The sequence below is a fragment of the Seriola aureovittata genome, chromosome 1, assembly GCF_021018895.1.
Source record: "Seriola aureovittata isolate HTS-2021-v1 ecotype China chromosome 1, ASM2101889v1, whole genome shotgun sequence".
Lineage (NCBI taxonomy): Eukaryota > Metazoa > Chordata > Actinopteri > Carangiformes > Carangidae > Seriola > Seriola aureovittata.
In genome coordinates, this window is record NC_079364.1 from 16585950 (window position 1) to 16605038 (window position 19089).

The 19089-nt window shown below is 38.2% G+C and overlaps 1 protein-coding gene across 1 annotated transcript; it reads right to left on the reverse strand.

Moving 5' to 3' along the window:
* Positions 1-2468: 2468 nt before the first annotated feature.
* On the reverse strand, positions 2469-18340 carry mtmr10 (myotubularin related protein 10). Its single transcript, XM_056377310.1, has 16 exons — positions 17770-18340; positions 16036-16096; positions 13010-13146; positions 12356-12428; positions 11178-11320; positions 8552-8645; positions 8277-8424; positions 7615-7702; positions 7253-7341; positions 6885-7015; positions 6695-6764; positions 6213-6283; positions 5715-5887; positions 5442-5612; positions 4639-4821; positions 2469-3949 (listed from the first exon to the last, which is right to left on the reverse strand). Exons 1-16 carry the CDS (start codon positions 17824-17826, stop codon positions 3335-3337), a joined length of 2304 nt encoding a protein of 767 aa, XP_056233285.1. The 5' UTR covers positions 17827-18340; the 3' UTR covers positions 2469-3334.
* Positions 18341-19089: the final 749 nt, after the last annotated feature.

A 19089-nucleotide genomic window follows, 5' to 3' on the forward strand; every position in this document is an offset into this window, starting at 1 on the left:
AACAGTATCAAAGTTAAGTCTCAGCATTCAGTCTTAGAAGAGTAATTGGACAAACCCTTCTTTTTATTATATATTGCTTATCATTTTGTACTCCAGTTGCGCTGTTTTACATTGTTCCATTGGCTTTAATGACAGAGGAACACACTGTAATTGTAGGTTTCGAAAGATGCTAAGATACTAATAAGTGCATTCTGATCAGCCGTACTTCGAGTGGTACATCCACTGAGATCAACCAAACCTACCTGTGCATGATCCATGCCATTCAGTGTTTGGAGATCATTTCTCCTTCCTTTACTTCTTGTGGCAGTTTTTTTTTTTTTTTAACCCTCACTATTTTTTGTTTGCGGTTTACATCAGGAGGTATCCTAATTGCTAATATAGCCATGCATGCATTTTAGAAAGATTTGATCTTTTCTTTAAGAGGAAATACTTGAAAAATTCCAAGAATCATATTGCTAAGCTTGACTCGTAGGATGTAGTATATGTAATCAATCATTTTAATTGTTTTGAATATGACTGCTACTACAGCTGTGTTTTTTGTTGTTACCCATCCCTTGTCATTGTACAAATTGTGCACAAGAGCCTTTTTGGCAGATAATAACGTCCCTTGTAAAATATGGCAGGTGGAATGATCCAGTCTGTAGCAGAAGGAAAAAAACGTAACCCTTGTTATATGATGTAATATGTCCATGAAACTGATCCTAGTGAAATAAAAGCCAGAACGAAATTTCATTTGAAAAATAATGTAATGATTGGTTACTGGTACACATTTGAGCCTTATTTTCTGTGAGGAAAAACAGCTTCAGTGCAGTACCTCTGAATTTAACTAGATTTGCAGAATTGATAAAATCAGCAATTTTAGAAAAATGAAATAAGTCAACAGATTTAGAATATAGTTACAAAAAATGGTCAATCTTCCCAAAAAGGCACAGGGGATGTACAGTAGCAACTGTATCCCTCTTAGAGAACATTTGCATAAATGAATAAATACATCTGCTGGTGATCAATATCAAACTGTGCCATGGTGGAAGCACAGTCATCATACAATTACAGCAGAGTGCAACATTGTGAATTAGTGGGAAAACAGCATATAAATATCTCTCCATAAAATATAAAGACTAAATTAAGGATAAAAGTTATTTAGTACCATTAATCAAAAATATTAATTGGAAAATTTCAAGCATATACAGTATTTATAATATTTGCCAAAATTATATTCAAAAACCACCTTGAAACAAACTATCCTATATATTGAGTTAAATGTGCAATGAATAGCATTTAGGAGAACAGGTTTGCACTCACATTATACACATCTATACTAAAAAAAACACCTGAACTAGTTATTGCCAAATAATCATGAGTGTATCTGACTATCACTGGAAACTGGTCAATCTAGCATCTAAGGATCAATACCCCTGCGTAATTGTAGGACAGATATTGAGTCTGTCTAATGGTGTTATACTACAACAACTACAATTACACAGAGCTTGGATTATAAATGCTGTGTCGTTATTTTAAGACATTAAGGTATTACACACTGCTTGTTTCTTACCAGTTTTAAAAGGGGCTCTGGATGACTGATCCATTTCACCAGATGCGTCTCAAACCAGTCCTTAGTTCAGCTGCTAGTGAACTTCCTAGGGAGACATTTTTAAGGGGTCCAAATGCCAACATATTTGCAGAGTACTGGAAGTGTAGCATGTTTGCAGACTAAGCTCACTATAACTATCTTGACTGGAAGTACAGTAACTTCACTGCTTGTTTTCTATTATATCACTCCTCTATGCAGAGCAACATGGAAAATGAAGAAAACACAAGGAATATTACAAAAGTATTGCTATAGCCACATACAGTATGTTGAATAGTGTGTACAGTTAATGCTACCGTTCTTTTTAAGGCTTTTCACTCTCTAGTCACATTGCATATTGAAGTGAGTAGACAAATGACCCTTACTGTCATTTCATTTGGAAATGTCAAAATTATACACAGGGTGTAGTTATGATACTTGCTATCCAGGTGATTTTATGCAGAAGTTTTTTCATGTGCAGCCTTGAAAATATTCACTACGTACTTAACTAGGGACCGGTTTAAGTCACAGCCCTCGTCTGTCCCTTTGCTTTCAAATATTTACCCATTCAGGTACTGATAATCTGAATAGTTTCTCATCAGAGCCTTACCAGAAGGCCTCTAGTAAAGTTTAATAAAAACCCCTTCAAAAGAGAAAAGGAAATATCTACCACAGATTGAAGTCCTCACAGCTCCACTTTCCTCTAAGTATCACCTACATTATGATACTAAAAATATAGGCCCTTATCTCTGCTTGAAAAATAGAGTACATCTACAAAGCAAGACCCTGAAATCACACTATTTGCTACTTACAGCGAAACCCCAACACAACCATTAAAATATGGGCAACTGGAGCAAATAGCATTAAGTTTGTGCGAAACCCCCCCCCCCCCCCCCCCCCCCCCCCCCCCAGAAAAAAAAAAAAAAACGCCCTGTTACATTCAACCAGGCCAGATCCTTTTTGTTTTTTACCACAAAGTAAATACTTGTTAGCAGTGTTATTTTCTGTCCCTCTTTCTGAAAAAAAGACCAGGTAAACATTACATCTTCAATTAAATTTCCTGGAAGGCACAAATTAATGGAGTATTGGGAAATCAGTGTTCAGTGAATTGCATCATTGCTGCTGCAATAAAAAGGAGCATTTTCTAATTTCAAGTATCAGTATTCCATTACAGTGAAGAAGTCCTACTGTCCAATGAGAAATCAAAGCAAGAACAACTGATAGCATTGCTGTTATACACATACTTAAATAGTTGAATTTCAATTATTATTTAAAATGTGCAGTAAATCACAGGTAAGTCTTAGAAAGGGAGTTCTCAACCTTATCTCAACTCAATATTAAAATCTTGAAAAGCAATCCTTGTGTGGGTCATAAAGTAAGCTTAGCAAAAAAAAAAAAAAGCAGTTGACAAGAGTAGACAAGAAAATGCATCTATAATAAAGATGATGATCATTCACAGTCAGAGGAAAGCTCACAGTAACAACTCACTGGCCAATAAGGAGGATGCACTTCAGTGAATCTGAATTCCTCAGCTGTAATGGACGATAGACAACACTTTAGTTTAGAAATTACCTCAGATTTTGATGCAGCATCAATGGTGCAAATTCTAGCTTATAAATAATTAAAAATCAGAAGTCCAAAGTAACATTTTTCTATTTCTCATTTTCCTTCTTGGTATTTAAGAAAGACGCAATAGAAAATAAGATGATTAGTTGTTAAGCAGACCTGTACTGGGCTCAGAAAAGTGAGCCTGAAAGCCCCACATCCTCAGACAGTGTCATTAGCAAGAGTCTCTGTTGAGAGCCAGATCCTTGCCCCATTCAGAAATTTGCTAATGGGCGTCCCATGGACAGTGCGGCGGCACAGATTTCCCATTGGGGTGAAAGGAAAGGAGGAGGTAAGGAAGTCTGGAGGTGTAGGGGAGTCATTCGGAGAAGAGGCCTTAAAATACATTCTCCTTTGGTCTAAAGGGGGGCCACTTGGGCTGGGGAGGGGCGTGGTGCCCGGACTGGGTCCCTTATACTGCCTGAGCTGGCTCTGCAGTATCTCAATTTCATCGACCAGTTGGGAGAGCTTGTGGTAGGCGGTGATGGGGCCTCCTTTGGGAATGCAGGCTTCAGGAACCCAGCGAAGAAAGAAGAGCTTCCAAAGAGCCACATGTGAGGGCATGAGCAAGGGAATCAGGAGGCCCTGCTGGTCAGCAGGTTGAGAGAACCAGTCCCTGAAAAAGCGCTCTGATGGGCTTTCATCTTTCACTGGTGAGAAATCAGGCTTCAGCTCCGACACCAGAGAGCCCCGTCGTGGCAGTGCATCCTCTCCACCTTTCAGTCCATTACGCAAAGAGGCTGGTGTTCCTCGCAATGTGGAACTGTAGGTTTTTTGCTGGAAGAAGGACACAGCGTTGGATTATTTTCACTAAGTATCTCTGTGACAGACTGCAGTAGCAGACTTAACAGCCAAGGATCACTCAATCCAAGTTCTCCCCTTTCCACCTGCATTATCAAATCCTTATGGCCTAGAAACGTCGACTATAGCAAAAAGAACAATTTATTTTCTGCATGATAGTTCCTCTTCTGTGTGTGTGTTTTCTAAAACTGCTGATGAAACCACAACAGGCTGCCCATAAAATCTCAGCAGCAATAAACAAAAACTGCTGACTGGATGGACTGCCGATGTTAAACATTTACTCCATCAGAAATTCTATGTATTTCAGCAGAATGCAAGCAAAAAACAGTAATACCGACCAGCCTGAATTGTAAGAGGGCAGAAGATTGAGCTGACCTTTATCAAAAATATCTACACATCATTATTGATCCTATTCTGACCTTGAAAATTAGAATTCTATGGAGCAGCGAATACTATTAGTTCAACAAACCAAAAAGATGGGTGACCATAAAGAGGAATGACAAGTAAAGACCTTTCGCTTTTCATTTAACATGGCTGAAAAACCATAAAACCCAGGCTGAAAGCCTAAACTGAAATTTAAGTCTAACACAAAAGGGTATATACATTTCATAACGTACTTGCTGTTACTGCTCTTATAAACTTGTAAAGCTCAGTGAGTTACATACCTTTGTGCGTCTGAAGGTTTTCACTTCCCCATTCTGAACACAGGCAGCTCCTTTGCCTATGTACATGGGGTTGTTAAAGAGGGTTTGGTTTTTGGTGGAGAACTGCTGTGACCAGTCCCAAACAGGAGGGAAATACAAAACCTGGTCTTCTCCTTGAGGGATGGCTTTATTCTTGGCAAAGTCCTGCAGAGTAAAGACAACATCATTCCTTCTCTGTACATAGTATTAGACAAAAAACATTTCTGTACACCATGTAAAAACTTCCAGACTTGAGATGACAATCCATAAAGGTAAACAAAAAAAACATAATTTGCTTTTGTCAGATTTATTGGTTACTTTCCTAACCGCAAGCTGAATGTTATAGTCTCCAACATGAAGTGATGCCACAAAAACATGTTGCTTTGTTACACCCCATCACCTGGAATTATAACATGTTTTTTAACTCTTACTCTTTCCTCACACAGACACAGATTTTTTTTTAACATTCTGATATGTCTATTACAAGTTAAACTTTTAAACAAACACAAATCAGATATTGTTTTTGTTGTGTACAAATCTTTGTTTGCTTTCATTTCATCAACTACCATCTTTCCAAAGTTTTACTCTCATTTAATTGAATTAAACATATTCAAAAATGTGAATTAACATATTCAAGATTATAGTTGAATCTGTTGCATTTGGTGTACAGGAACAAAAAAAAAAAAAAAAACAGCACTGATTTACTGTGGCATTTTCACGTATAAATATATGTATTAAATTAAACTAAATAAATAAGAATGCAATCATATGCATGTATCCCTCACCATTAAGTGCTGTGCACGCTGTTTGGGAGAGTTGAAGAGGAAAGTACTGAAGAGGGGGATCCACATGCTGTCACTCAGTACTGTCAGATAGGCCTCTGTGAACTCAAATGCTGCTGGGTATTGGTTCATTATCTGCCACACGCAGTCCAGGAACAGCATGAACAGTGGGGACTAGATCGAGAGAACAGAAACAAACACCAAGAATCATGAGTATCTCAGGAAATCATTAGGTCAGCTCTCCTATGACTGGATTCATTTCAATTTGCCAGATACCTCCTCTTTGTCATTCCTTTTTAAGTGGTTGCATCTGTCCAAGAAGCGATGGCCAGCCATCACCCACTCCTTCTGCACCAAACTCTGAAAGCCAATGAGGCTGCGATAGTGAGCGTCCAACATGAGCTGCACCAATGAGGACACTACACAGCTCAAGTCTCTGTCTTCTTCCTCTGTACAAGTGTAGAATCAGAGAAACCAAAATCTTAAAACAGGCTTTTTGCAAGGAAAGTATTTTCAAGGTTGATGAGATTGAAATAAAAAAAAAAGTTAAATTATTCTAATTTGACCACAGTATTTTTTTAGATGTATTTTGGCTGGTATGCATAATCTATTTAAAACCAAACATAGAATATCATAAATAATGAACCAAGAACACTCGTTCATGCACCATGCAAGAGTGAAGAGTACAGAAAGGTGTTGCTTTATGACTGCCTGGCTTTAAACACAATGGGAACAAATGACTGGTGAAAATAACTCAAAAAGAGAATGTTTTACCTTGGAGAATGACTGATGCATTCTTTCCATCCAGGCAGTAGACTATCTCAGCTGATTGTTTCAAAACAGCCCTTAGGTCACAAGTACAAACATACATGTTAACTGACTTTGAAAAACATGTGTTATTTTCTTAGTACCCAGCTTAGCCTCCGTACCTTTACACTGAAATAAACTAACTAATTACAGGCTAGCCAGGCAGATGACAGTAGCCAGGTGCTACTCAGCTCAAAATGCCAGATGGGTACCAGGGCAAAGATTTCAAGGCTGAATAATCCTGCTGACCAAACAAGTAACTCATCTCATGAGTGTATAGTTGCACTAAAAAGACAGAAATATTAAAGATACATACAATGACGTTTCATAGAAACATGAATAAATGTAGTCCGCAAACAAATATAAAATGACATTTTAATATCATCTTAATCTACTATAACAATGGTAGTTTTATAGAGCTATCATACAGTGTCAGGTTGTTTACACACCTTACGTGCTCCAGCCATCGTGAGTTTTCAATGGAGGAAAGCCACCTCTCCTCAGACTCCTCAAAAGGATCTGCACATAATGAAAACAGTCAAATCATTTCAAGAAACTCATTTTATTTCCACATCAAAGAAATGTGCATTGATTTGACTGTACACAGAAGCTGAATATTACTTTTGCAAGGGGGCTCACCTATAACACAGATCTGCCTAGCTTTGACAAAGGCACTCTGGATGTCTTGGATGTTAGGTAGGCACTTGTCCAGATCATACCTGAAGACATCACTTCGCTGTGGGTGGCTTTTTGTGATGGCATTAAAGACCCTACCACAACACAAGGAAGATGTTGATGACTGGATTAGAGATGTCTTGTCTCATAAACTAAAAATATATGACAAAATTTAAAACAAATAATGACAAATCTCATCACTTTTATATCCCACTGCTGCAGCTAACCATCTGCTGGCAGATACTGAATTCCAGTGTGAGAGTAAGTAAGAGAGAGTAAAAACATCATGTCTAATTCATGTTCTAAATCTGAATGAAGCAAAGAAGCATTACTTCTGCTCAATCTTCTTCTGCTGTGCTGGATCACATATGCTGGCCATGCGCACAAGAGCGCTCCCATTGGGGTGATTCCAGCACCAGAGCTATGAAAAAGAAGGCAAATAAATCAGACATCGATGAGTTATAAAGTAAAAGAGATGCTCTGATCAACTGAATTGGATGCTACTTGGACTTGGCAGATAGGGATTACAGATGACTACACTGGTGGCCCTTAAATTTATTAACAAAATAACATAATTGTATAATATGGAGTATAGTTATAACAAATAACTGAAAGGGAAAAATGAAAGGTGGTCCTAAGCAGAGTTTGACAAAGGGCACACATTTAATGGAGATATGAGAGCCTAGATACTCACAGGGATGCGATTATCAGTGAAGAATAGTGAGTGCCGCTTTAGATCTTGATCTGCCAGAGAAACTGGGACCACAGTATACTCTGGAAGACTGAAGAGGAGTTTAAAGAGAGACTGGTGTTACACAGAAATCAAACAAGATTATAAAATTATTATCAAATAAACTGAGGAAAACACATCTAAGAAAATGTATTTTCATGTTTCCCACAACTTTCAGCTTTACAGTTAGAAAGTGACATCTTAACGTAGAAAATGTAACGGAAGTACTGTTTCAGCCCCACGTGATTTGCACAGTTTGGTGCAAGCTACTATTATGCAAGTCTTTTCTCCGATTCCACATAAAACACTGTTCAATCCTTACTGTGAAACCCACTATGATGTCACCACTGAACTCAGATGAATAGCATGTATTGTCTAAAATAAACTTGCAGGCTACACTGAGACATTCACAACATTTTTTCTTGACAAGTCACTCATGAAATAAGCAAAAAGGCGCACAGTGTAAATATAGTGTCTTGCCAAAAAATACCAAGTATGAATAACGAGTGAAATTTAGAGTGTCCGTAACAACTAAGGCCAACTGTAGGAGTTACGGACTTGCTTTGCCTACAACGCCCATCATAAATTGCCTACAAAAAAAAGAAGAAAGAAAGTGAGCTGAAAACCTTGGTGAGATGGCATAATTCTCATTGATGGAGCACACCCTCCACTCTGAAGCACCCGTTCTTTTGATCTCCCGATCCCAGTCAGATGGACGGTCAAAAATAGGGGTCTGTAATCCTCCTCGAGGGGTGGAGCCATTGACTCGCTCCTCTGGAAACATAAATACACTTTGAGATTATTTCTTGTGTAATGTAGATATATTAAATGTGGACAGTTAAATTTGCGAATCATAGTTGATTAACGGTTACAGAGAAAGACAGTGAAAGAAATATGGCACCTTTAGATTCATGGTATCGCCGTCCTTGATACTCAAAGCCAAACAACAAATGAAGATCAGCTGGATGGGAATAGTGGGCGATAGCAAGGCAAACCTAGAATAAAAAGAAGGCACTTTTATGGGATATACAGTATAATAAAATAAAAGTACATTTGAATGGTGGAGTCAAACATTATCAAGGCAGATCAGGTTTCATCACAACCAATCGGTTCCCCAACTCGGGTTCACTCAGAGTGCTAAATGAATTCTGAGGCATGTTCTTTAACCATGCAGACACAAGAACAAGTGAAACCCGGGAAAGTAAATGTTTGACAGGCTGCTGCTCTGGGTTTACAGGACTGAATCTCTCTGTGGCCCCTCTAGAGTCACACAAAGCAGTCCATTCAGTTGTAAAGCTGTGAATAACACAAGAGGACACAGGAAAAGTGTGTGTGTGTGTGTGTGTGTGTGTGTGTGTGTGTGTGTGTGTGTGTAGTCAAGGCTGCTCCCAACTCTGTAATTTCCAATGGCAAACTAGGCTATTATAGACTGGCTTAATTCCATATGTCACAAAGAAAAAAAAAAGACCTGAGCCCCATTTTAGGTTCACACTGTAATTACATACATGGTGTTCATAAATAGACTCACAAGGAGTGAGGGAGGATAGACCCATTTCTATTTAGTGTTCTATATTCTTTTGAATGCAGTAGGATACACAAAATAATATTTTTGCACTTTTGATTCAAAATAAATTAATCTGTGAATAGAGACTTGTAAGACTCAAAGTAAAGAGAACCTACTCAATGCAGTACCAGCCTGTAATGTTGCTGTAGGTATGTGCTGTGGAACTCCTAGTCCTCTAAAACCTACACAAAAATTGCTCCCAGATGACATGAGAGGAGATCAAAACTGCAACTGTGTGCATTCACATTCATGTGCTTTTCACTGGCATACTATAAAGAGATATACAGCTCCCTGACTGTAGTAAAACAACAGAAAGCCAAGAACTTTGCACTCATGTCTCAAGTCACAAATACAAATTTACTTCCACTGTTTCCCTAACACTGCATCAATGCTTACAGAGTATGAAAAGTCTGTGTGTTAATTTTGTTACTGTCGGCTGTGTTTAGAGGTGAATAAGTAAACCTATCAAATAGTCACATGTTCACATGCAGGCTGTGTTCAAGGTGACAACTTCCTGGTTTGTTTTTTGTCTTTCTATTAACATTTTCCAAAATTACCCAAAAGACCTCAAAGGTCTAGGTACATTCAGTCCAAACCTACTGTTAGTTATCACAATAATTCAACCCACTACACAAATGACTATTTTAAACGAGGAAATGTGTGTTTTCCTGGCTACATTAAAAGGTGGGCAGCTCCAATTTCTATGCATGCGAGATGCTTTTACCTGATTTTAAAGTGAATGCCTCTATATGGTTGAGTCTACTTTACTGATAATTTCTTTTAATTTCCCTTGTGGGTAGCTGTCTTCTGAAAGTATCACCAGTCCTCTTAAGATATCCTCACACAAAACATTATATTGATATATAATGGTATTGAGGTATTTGGTCTAAAACATTAATGATATTTAATATGTCACCATCCTCCAGCCTTACTTAAAAATGCAACATTTTAGTGTATGCCAACCATAAAATCAATCTCATCACATTGACCTTCTTGGACCCTACTGAACTGAGCTACAATTTGAAGAATGAAACATCTGTCCCTCCAATCTCTCTGAGCAGGAGATGAGTCAGAGTCTTGCTGCCAGTTGTGTCTACAGTCTAGATCATTCTCAGTTTCCTTTGCCTTGAATGGCATTGTTTGCAATGTCTCTTATTCATTGTTTGGCTAATGGCCACACTGAAATGCTCTTAGGTGGAGGGTGAATGAGTAGCACATAAAAGTTTGTTTGATATAAATATCCTTGTTACTGAGGAAGTGGTCACAGCACTGCGTGTAGCATGTGTATGTAGTGAGCTCACGTAGCCAGGAAAGGAAAGGTTTGGTCAGCAACAACCAACAGTGAAATGGGCAGAGGAAGCTGAGAAAAGGGAATGGTTAATTCTGAGCAAGAGGTATTGACTCAAAGTTATTACTTATATGCTGAAGTCACTGTGTGTAGAATTTCATATGATTAAAGCATCTTACAAATTATTGTGACGGCACAAACTAATTGTGGTGAAAACCAATGAGGTATATGAAGATGCATCTCCACTTCCTCCCACTGTAAAAAAAATTAACCAGAACAATCTCAGACACCGATGCTGCAATATTGAACTGCTGATGTCACTTGGAGCCAGAGTTTGCACAGTAGTTATCAGGGGATCAGAGGGGAAGTGAGGTAGCAGCATTTAGTGTTTGATGCTACCACAGGGGGTGCCAAAGTCAGTGATCAGAAATTTCACATAGTGGCTTTAATACCCTTAAATTTAAGTTAGGTTATTTTTGTTATTTTATTTATTAACTCTTTCATCCATTCATTCACAAATTCCTTCTTTTTTTTTTTTCCAAAGTTAGTGGTAGACTTAAGCTCCATATCCACACTAAGCGGATACTTTAAAAGCTTTGAAATAGCCATCCAGTTACTGAAACTCAAGATCTTACTGATCTCAAATAAACTGGAAAAGGTTTAGGCATCACTCACCTTTTTGGCACTCTCAGGCCCAGCCTCATCAAAGCAGAACCTTATGATGCGCAAGTCTTTGCAGTACAGGATGAGCTCAGTGGGGTTAAACTTCAGCTTCTGATTTGACCCCAACACTTTCTTTTTCCCCTTTGTATCATTCACTGTGAGGAACAAACAAAATACTAATAGAAAACTTATGCACATGTCAAAACTTAGGTATGCAATATTGAATTTTAAAGCTTCCCTTTTGGACAACAGGTATTAAGGTCACATACAAAACACTCAACATGTATCTCCGCTCAATCTTTTTTTATGTACTGCATTTATACAAAACAGTAATCCATGACCTTTACCTAAACATATACCAAAATAGATCTTTTAATAGATTTTAATTCCAGGTGTAAATTCAAGGTGTAAACTATGGCACAGATTACATATTGTATGAAGAAACAAGCAATAACGCCAAAATATCACTTATCAGCAGAGTCAAATTCATTTTATTTCTTGATGCTCCTATATTTGTGAAAATCCGATAATTGTAATGTTGTCTTTAGTAGCCCAGTTCTAACAGGTTATAAACCAAGCTGAGTAAAACAAAGCCTCATGCTTCATCACTGTAACACAACAACTCTTGCTGTGGGCAGTTGCCCTTGCACTGTCAGCAATCGACAGCTATGAGATATTTAAACAAGGCTAATCCTAGCCAGACTGCACTGCCACTAAACACTGCCTTAGCTGTGACATCACTTGTTATCAGATTGCTGACCAGGAATGAACAACAAACGAGACCAGTCACCCAAGCTGTCAAAGATTAATGAGGAGAGGACTGGGCCCATCTAACTTTAATTCTGAGTGCAGAGCACTCTTATAAAATGACTGGGTTAGGATGCTGGATGTTAGCGCTTTAAGAGCTGCTTGATTTTATCAACAGATATTTGACTGTGTAATATTAAACATCTGATAAATACACTTTCAAAAATGGTAATATTAGCTTGCTTTTTTATTTATTCAATATCATTAGGAAATGAATAGTTTGCAGTATCCTGGTTACTGATCAGACAGATAAAACATTTGGGCTCTGATTACGAGATTTATATATGTGAAAGTCAGTGAACATATCTCTGTGATGGCAGAAGCAACCTGTGAAATACTTCTTCACAAAAAAATGCCACTACAAACATTGGCACCAGATGTACCTGTAACTACTTGTTCCAGACAGGTCAGGGGGATGTCGTGCTCTCCGAGCAGCAGGTGGGACAACTGGGACTTCTGTGGTAAAAGCAAACAATAAAAATGTACATGTGACATTCTGTATGCAGTTCTATTACACCCATAACTCACTAAAATATCGTCTGAAATACTGGTTGGCAGATTGAGTTAATTTCCTCAGGCCAAGCAATGATCAGGTTCCATTTTCTTATCACAGCAACAATCTGCAGCATAGCTGGAAATGACGTCTGTTCTCTCACTTCTTGTGCGATATCATTGACAATGTAGTGCAGGAAAGCACACAAGTTTTCCTTCTTCCTTGCCAGATGCACTGCACATACAACCATGCTGTGGAAATACAAGCATTAAAGCTATTCAGCAGTGTGCTGGTAGCACCAGTGGGTGCAAACGTAAAGCAAAAATTATACCTTCTCCTTTTCAAGCCTGCTAAAACTTTAACACTGTTAAGAGCTGTAAGAGGAAGTTAAAACATTTTGTTTTCACACTTATGGTACCAAAATGACAAGACCTCTAACCAACTGCATTAAAACAGCACTATGGATTTGAATTACTCCCAAGAATGGCTAAACATTCACAATGCACAGTTTAACTGCTTTAAAAACCACAGTCCACACACATACCTGTTTAGGTGGGGCATCCTGAGGGATGAAGGAGACCTTAAAGTTGGTGCATATCAACTTCCCCCAAAGATCATCCTGGCTGCTTTCAGTGCTGATGCATTTCCTCACAAAGTTTACCTCATTAACTACTATCTCCCCTGGTGACAAACAAAACAGAAAAAAGATGTTTTGTGCGAATGAAGTGTGTGTAAAGTCTACAGTCAACTACTACAGCTCAATGAAGCACATAGAAACTGAAAATTAGAAAGAAAAAGTAAAGAAAACAGATTCAGTACTTGCACTGTTCTGCAATGAATTTAGAAGAATCCTGTTACCATGATGAAAAGTGGTATTTGCTGTCCTTTTTCCTATTCCTCAAGATTTGTTAAATAGCCAAGCCAAAATGTATTATGTGTTTTATTATCATTTACACAATTTATTTTCAAGCTTGTTATTTGAATTCTGATGTATAATTACTATTTATATATGTCTGGTTTAGAAACACACTGCTTTGCAATAAAACCTATCAAAGATAATTGCTTTTTATTATTGCCTTTTATTAGAACAAAGACTGCAAAGGATGAAACTTAATCAAGTCGTCAAATGCTTTAAATTGACATCAAAACCTGTTATAGGAAAAAAACAAGTTCAACTAGTCTAACAGATATGATCTCTTGAGCATAAACCAATGTGCTGTTTGTTTTATTAACATTTCCCTTTTGTTTTAGTGGGCAGGAAGAGAAATGACAGCAACATTTCATAAGCTTCCTAAATAATCTTGGTTAAGCTTAATATGCTTAAGGCTAACACAAAAATGCACAATGCAAATGCATGGCTTTTGAACCTAGCTGCCCTCTCAAAAACAACATGGCAGTGATAAACTTTGTGATTCTTCAAAAGCATAGCAGAAAATATATAAAATCTTTGTATATCAATAGATATGAAAGCTAGCAGGAAGCTGAGGTCGTTTACACATATCACATCTTGTAATCTTTGTGTAGCATGTTTGTGAAAGGCTATGTTGCAATACCAAAAGTCAAATGGTTTAAAAAGGTGAAGCTACATTACTGAAGGTGCCTGTTGGGCAGAAAAAAGCCAAGTGGTTCCACACACCCATAGTTTCTTTGATGATAAGTGGGACCTTCAGTGCCACAAGTAAGTCACATTATAGATATTGTCTCAGCTTTAGTCTAAAGAGCAGTTTCTCATATACCATCTTTTATGAGTAACATGACCCTTGTCTCTTAACACGATGACAACACAATTTATGCATAGGCAAAATGTAGCTATAAAAAGGTGCCCCAGGCATTTTTAAAAAGATGAGAACTGGGGCAGCAGGGTGGTGTCCTACAGACAGTCACTTCAAAGCTCTGCCTCTTGAACAGCATTCAGCAAATGTGCAGTATGTTAACAACAAGGAAGCTGATCATGGATTCGTGGAAGTGGAACCTGTTTGTCAATCCAGCTCCAAAAGCAGGATGGTGAGGGAGCAACAACCCTTAACCCCTAACAGTAAATGCTGCTTGGGAGTGGATGGAAAGTTTGTTTTACCAGCGACTACACAGGTAGTCAATTCCAATTTTCATGTTGACTGTGGCCTTGATGCACTTCACTTAAGTGAAGCAGGTTTGAAAATAGAAAAAACCTTAAAAAGTGTCTGGAAACTAAAATTAAGGTATGGTTCAAGAGTTTCTACTTTCAAAAGACATTTCTGCATAGTTACTTAAAATAACACACAACAAGACACTATGCAAAGGGCGTGTCAAGCCACTCCCATGAGGTTTCCAAGTCAATGTCTCAGACTTAAACCAAAATAAATAATTTACATGAAGACTTTCCTGCTGCTCCAGTCATTTAACTAGCTGTGCTTACTGTAAGACTCTGGCATGATAATGCTAAAATATGCATTACTTGGCACAGCTTAAAGGAATTAACAATTTCATGTCTTAAATCAACTTTTATCATAACCCTTTCAAGCAGTTGTTTCCTGTAAAAAAGGTAGTTCCCATGACTGGCAGAAGTGGCTACTTCATGGAGAAGAGGAACTGGGCTGCAAAGACCACTTTACACCAATCTGCTGCTTATGCAAATATCACTGGCAGGGGTGCGGTTTCTAATTCCTCATGAGAGGTTGCACTTGCAATGTGAGAAAACAGCTAAGAAAACAACCGAGCAGCAGTCTGTAACTGTAAACAGCAGGCAGAGTTCTGCTGACTGACAAATATATTGACGATTGATGGTTCACAATTACCAACTGCCAATGCTCCTGATAATTTAAAAAGGAAATGGCCCTTTTAATGAATCATTTTAAAATTTGTATCCAGTAGTAATGTCCACAAATTAATTCCCTTGTTCCTGTTTAACTTTTTGAATTGTTAAAGTCAAATATAGATAGAAAATACAATCTGCTCCCACCAATGTCATTTTTGGAACTTTGAGTTGATAATTCAACAGTTCAAAAAGAGAGACTGGAAACCAGTAGTACAAGGACTACAGTTGCTACAGAAACTCTGGGAGGGAAACGGGTATATTCAAAGCAGTACAAGTGGAAGCAGAGACAGATAGAGAGTAAAGAGGGCACAAACCCACTCAAGATGGAGAAAATTTCTATAAAAACGGGAGGTTTCTCATAAATTTACACAGCATTGTGGAGCCTCCTCTCATGTCTCCTTTTTCTGCAGTGGGTAATAATTTTTCAAGCTGCAACAAATGCTAATTTCAGTTGACTTTCCAGAGCATTACAATTTTCATCTATTACATTACCTAATTGAATTTACTTAGGTTGAGACTGATTGCCATGTTTGCATGAGCTGAAAGGCTTGTTAGACCAGTCTAATTAAACACTACCAGCCATGTGAAACATAAATAAGATGACTTATTATCCAAGTCCAAATAATGAGCTTCAGCCAATCATTCACAATCAGATCTAGTCTTTAAGCCCTAGCAGTGTAAGGCAATGCAACACTGACTCATCTGCTTTTTGATCAAACACCTCAAACTTTTTTTGGTGCTAACTATTCTTAGGATAATGCACAAAATAAACTTACCTGGAAGTAACTTAGGCTCCAACTTTTTGATAGGCGGTTCAATAGTTTCCTTCACATTAGTCTGCAGAAAAAGAATAAGCCACATCAGATTTAATTAAACACCAACTCAACAGATGGTTAATGAATTATGGAAATAAGGTGTCATAACAAGGTGGAGAGGCTGGAAAAAGCATGAAATATTAATTGCTTCTAGGTGTAAAACTGATTAAATAAGGGAAGTCTTTTAATAAGGCTTGCAAATTCCCAACACACCTAAGATTCAGCTGTGGCTGTCATAAAACCATTTTGAAACTGTCATGATTTCTTTTGGTGAATTCATGTTGCATAAACAGTTACTGCAATCAGTGACGATAAGCCTGCTGCAGGCTCTGTTTACAATACTGGAAGGATCCAAAGATACACTGCAGTCAACAAATGCTTTTAATATAGCATCCATTAATACTGCTCACACACTTACATATACAGTGACATTACATAAGTATTTGGGCAGCCATGTGTTGTTCATTGTTAGCTGCACTACAGCACACTGATTGCAAGTGAATGAATGACTAAAAAAAGTGCTGAATTTCAGGTTTAAGAGTGTGAAGGGTGGGACTGTAGGAATGAATTTTTTTACACTTAGGATTATGTATAAGAGGGAATACAGCTTCAACACGGTCAACAGATGTAGATGTAAATATCCTTAAATTAAACCTAAAAGGTCAGCACCTTAACCTCAGTTATTGTTCTATTTAATATTTAATATGCTGGCATGCACAGCCAAAAAAAATCTTGACCAAATACTACAACTGCACTCTACATGAAAAAAGAAAATTAAATGGTCAAAGCATATTTCCTTACACATGCAAAGTGGTAGAGCTTCTAGGTAACAACCCATCTCTTCAAAAAGTGTAAAGTCCATAGAAAAACGAAGAATGCCACTGAGCAGTGTCTTCACTTCACAGTTCAGTTCTGGGTTAAGTTGATTAAATCTGCAATACTTGTGGAACATTTGATCCTATTTTGAAGCATATACCTGGACAAAAATATAACATGACTCTATAAATAAAATTGACTACCAAGCCCAGAGCATGCCCATGACATTATGATGCTGATTTTATATTAGAATACATTGAATGTCAAAGGAAAAATGTTACCTAAATACAAAACACTTCCCAACACTAGTGTTGACCTTGCCCATACAAACACTGATTTTGTGTGGGTTGCTCAACCAGCATCTGTAAGCAAACCCTTTCACTTGCTGTCTGCAGAAGTGCATGCACCTGTTGGCAAAACAAGCATGCCAAATCCACAGAGGAAGCCAAATTATAGCTGAGTAATTATTCTCCTTCTCCAAATGCTGCCAGATTCACCATACAGGTTTCAATTCCAAGTTTTACGGGAGCAGGAAGAAAACGCTTGCCACTTCTTGCCACCCAGTGACATTTCAGTTAACATTAACTTTGAAGTAGCATAGGAAATGCAGTCTGGTTAGGCTACATCCTTCTGCTTTTTTGCAGCGGGGTACTGTTGCAAACTCTAAATACTAAAACAGTTTTTTTTGTGCTTTGCTACCAATACAACACAAGAAGTCAGTGTTTCTTATTATAATCTTGGCAACACGTCAAATATCAACTTTCCTTCCGCAACACCCCAGTCACAAGTTTAGCCTAAAATTAATTCAAGAAATTACTTGACACTGTATTGTGACCATCCACCGTGACAAGTAAACACAACCCGCAAGCAAATACATACCTGTACAGGAGGAAGATAACACTTGAAGGTTGGTTTCATGGGTTTGACAGAGAACATTGTTTATGTCCGCCCTCTCGGTGATGTTTCTGAACGGGCGCCTGGCAAGCGCTCGGCTGCTGCCAGTGAGGAAAAAAAGACACAAACCAAAAGGAAACCTCCAAGAAAGTTTGGGTTAGCCTTTAGCTGAGTAAATCCGAGATGTCCGGGTGTGAAATATTCATCAAGACAGACTGGGCGACCGAAGGCACTCCTCCATTTCGATAAGCAGTCAAGTAGCAGATTAGGCTCGCTGGCTGAAAAAGTTGACACAAGTTAACGTTGAGACGTCGGCGTTAGCTTCGTTAGCTAGCTAGCTTAAAGTACTACATTAAGTTTATAAATGTCGTTCCCACGCAGAGATAAAACAATGTAAATAATTTAGAGCCCCCGGTTGTGTGTCTACATTTTCTTTCCACCTGTTACTGTGCTAGTTACCCTCAGTGGCTTCCTCAAAGTCTAACTAATTCAGCCAAACGCAGTACCTGATGCTGTAAAGGACTTAACGGCCATGTTTATAAAGAGCCGAGGTCCCGCCCTGCTTCCGGGCTCCGCTGTTGGGCTATATTTTTGTACTGAGACTTTCTTTCATCAAACTTTCTACAAAGCTGAAACAGGACACGCAAAAACTCTGCCCACATCAGAACCTAAATGGATATCCACTATTGCATGTAGTTGTAAAAATTGATAACCCTGTCATTTGAATGATAAAACAACGATTATTTTGTTAGCATTCAGCAAGTACACCACCCATGGACTACAACTCCCATGAGACCGTGACACGACTAGAGGCCTGCGGTGTGCGTCATCTCTTTTTTCTCTTCTTTTTTTTTCTTTTTTTTTTTACAGTACCTTTGTTTCACAGAATATAGAAACTCTTGTGACAATAACAAACTTCCATTCATAACACTACCATTAATGTATTTTATTTGATATGTGGCACATTTTGTGGTATGTGGTACAGCATGGATGGATTACTGAAGAGGCCTATGGTGTACAAGCCAGGGGTCCAGGGGTCTAAGGGGCCACTGGGCCAGAGCCTCTGTTTGACTATTAAAAATATGTTAGTTGGAAAGTCAGATGACCGCAAAAAGATGGAAAACAACCACAAAGAGATGACCACAAAGAGACAACCACAAGGAGACGACCACATAGAGATACAAAACAACCACAAGGAGACAACCACAAGGAGGAAATCACAAGGAGACGACCACAAATCTGTTCCTGGAATACAGGTATACAACGAATAAGCCAACAATTACAAGTGAGCAATGCAAATTAAGA

What these genes read in the sequence shown, in the direction of transcription:
- mtmr10 (XM_056377310.1), bottom strand. Translation starts at nt 17,826, where the DNA reads ATGTTCTCTGTCAAACCCATGAAACCAACCTTCAAGTGTTATCTTCCT. An exon ending in AGGATGCCCCACCTAAACAG is followed by an intron (nt 12,429 to 13,009) that starts GTATGTGTGTGG and finishes CTTTTACCACAG; the next exon opens with AAGTCCCAGTTGTCCCACCT. An exon ending in AGCGTGCACAGCACTTAATG is followed by an intron (nt 4,822 to 5,441) that starts GTGAGGGATACA and finishes TTTACTCTGCAG; the next exon opens with GACTTTGCCAAGAATAAAGC.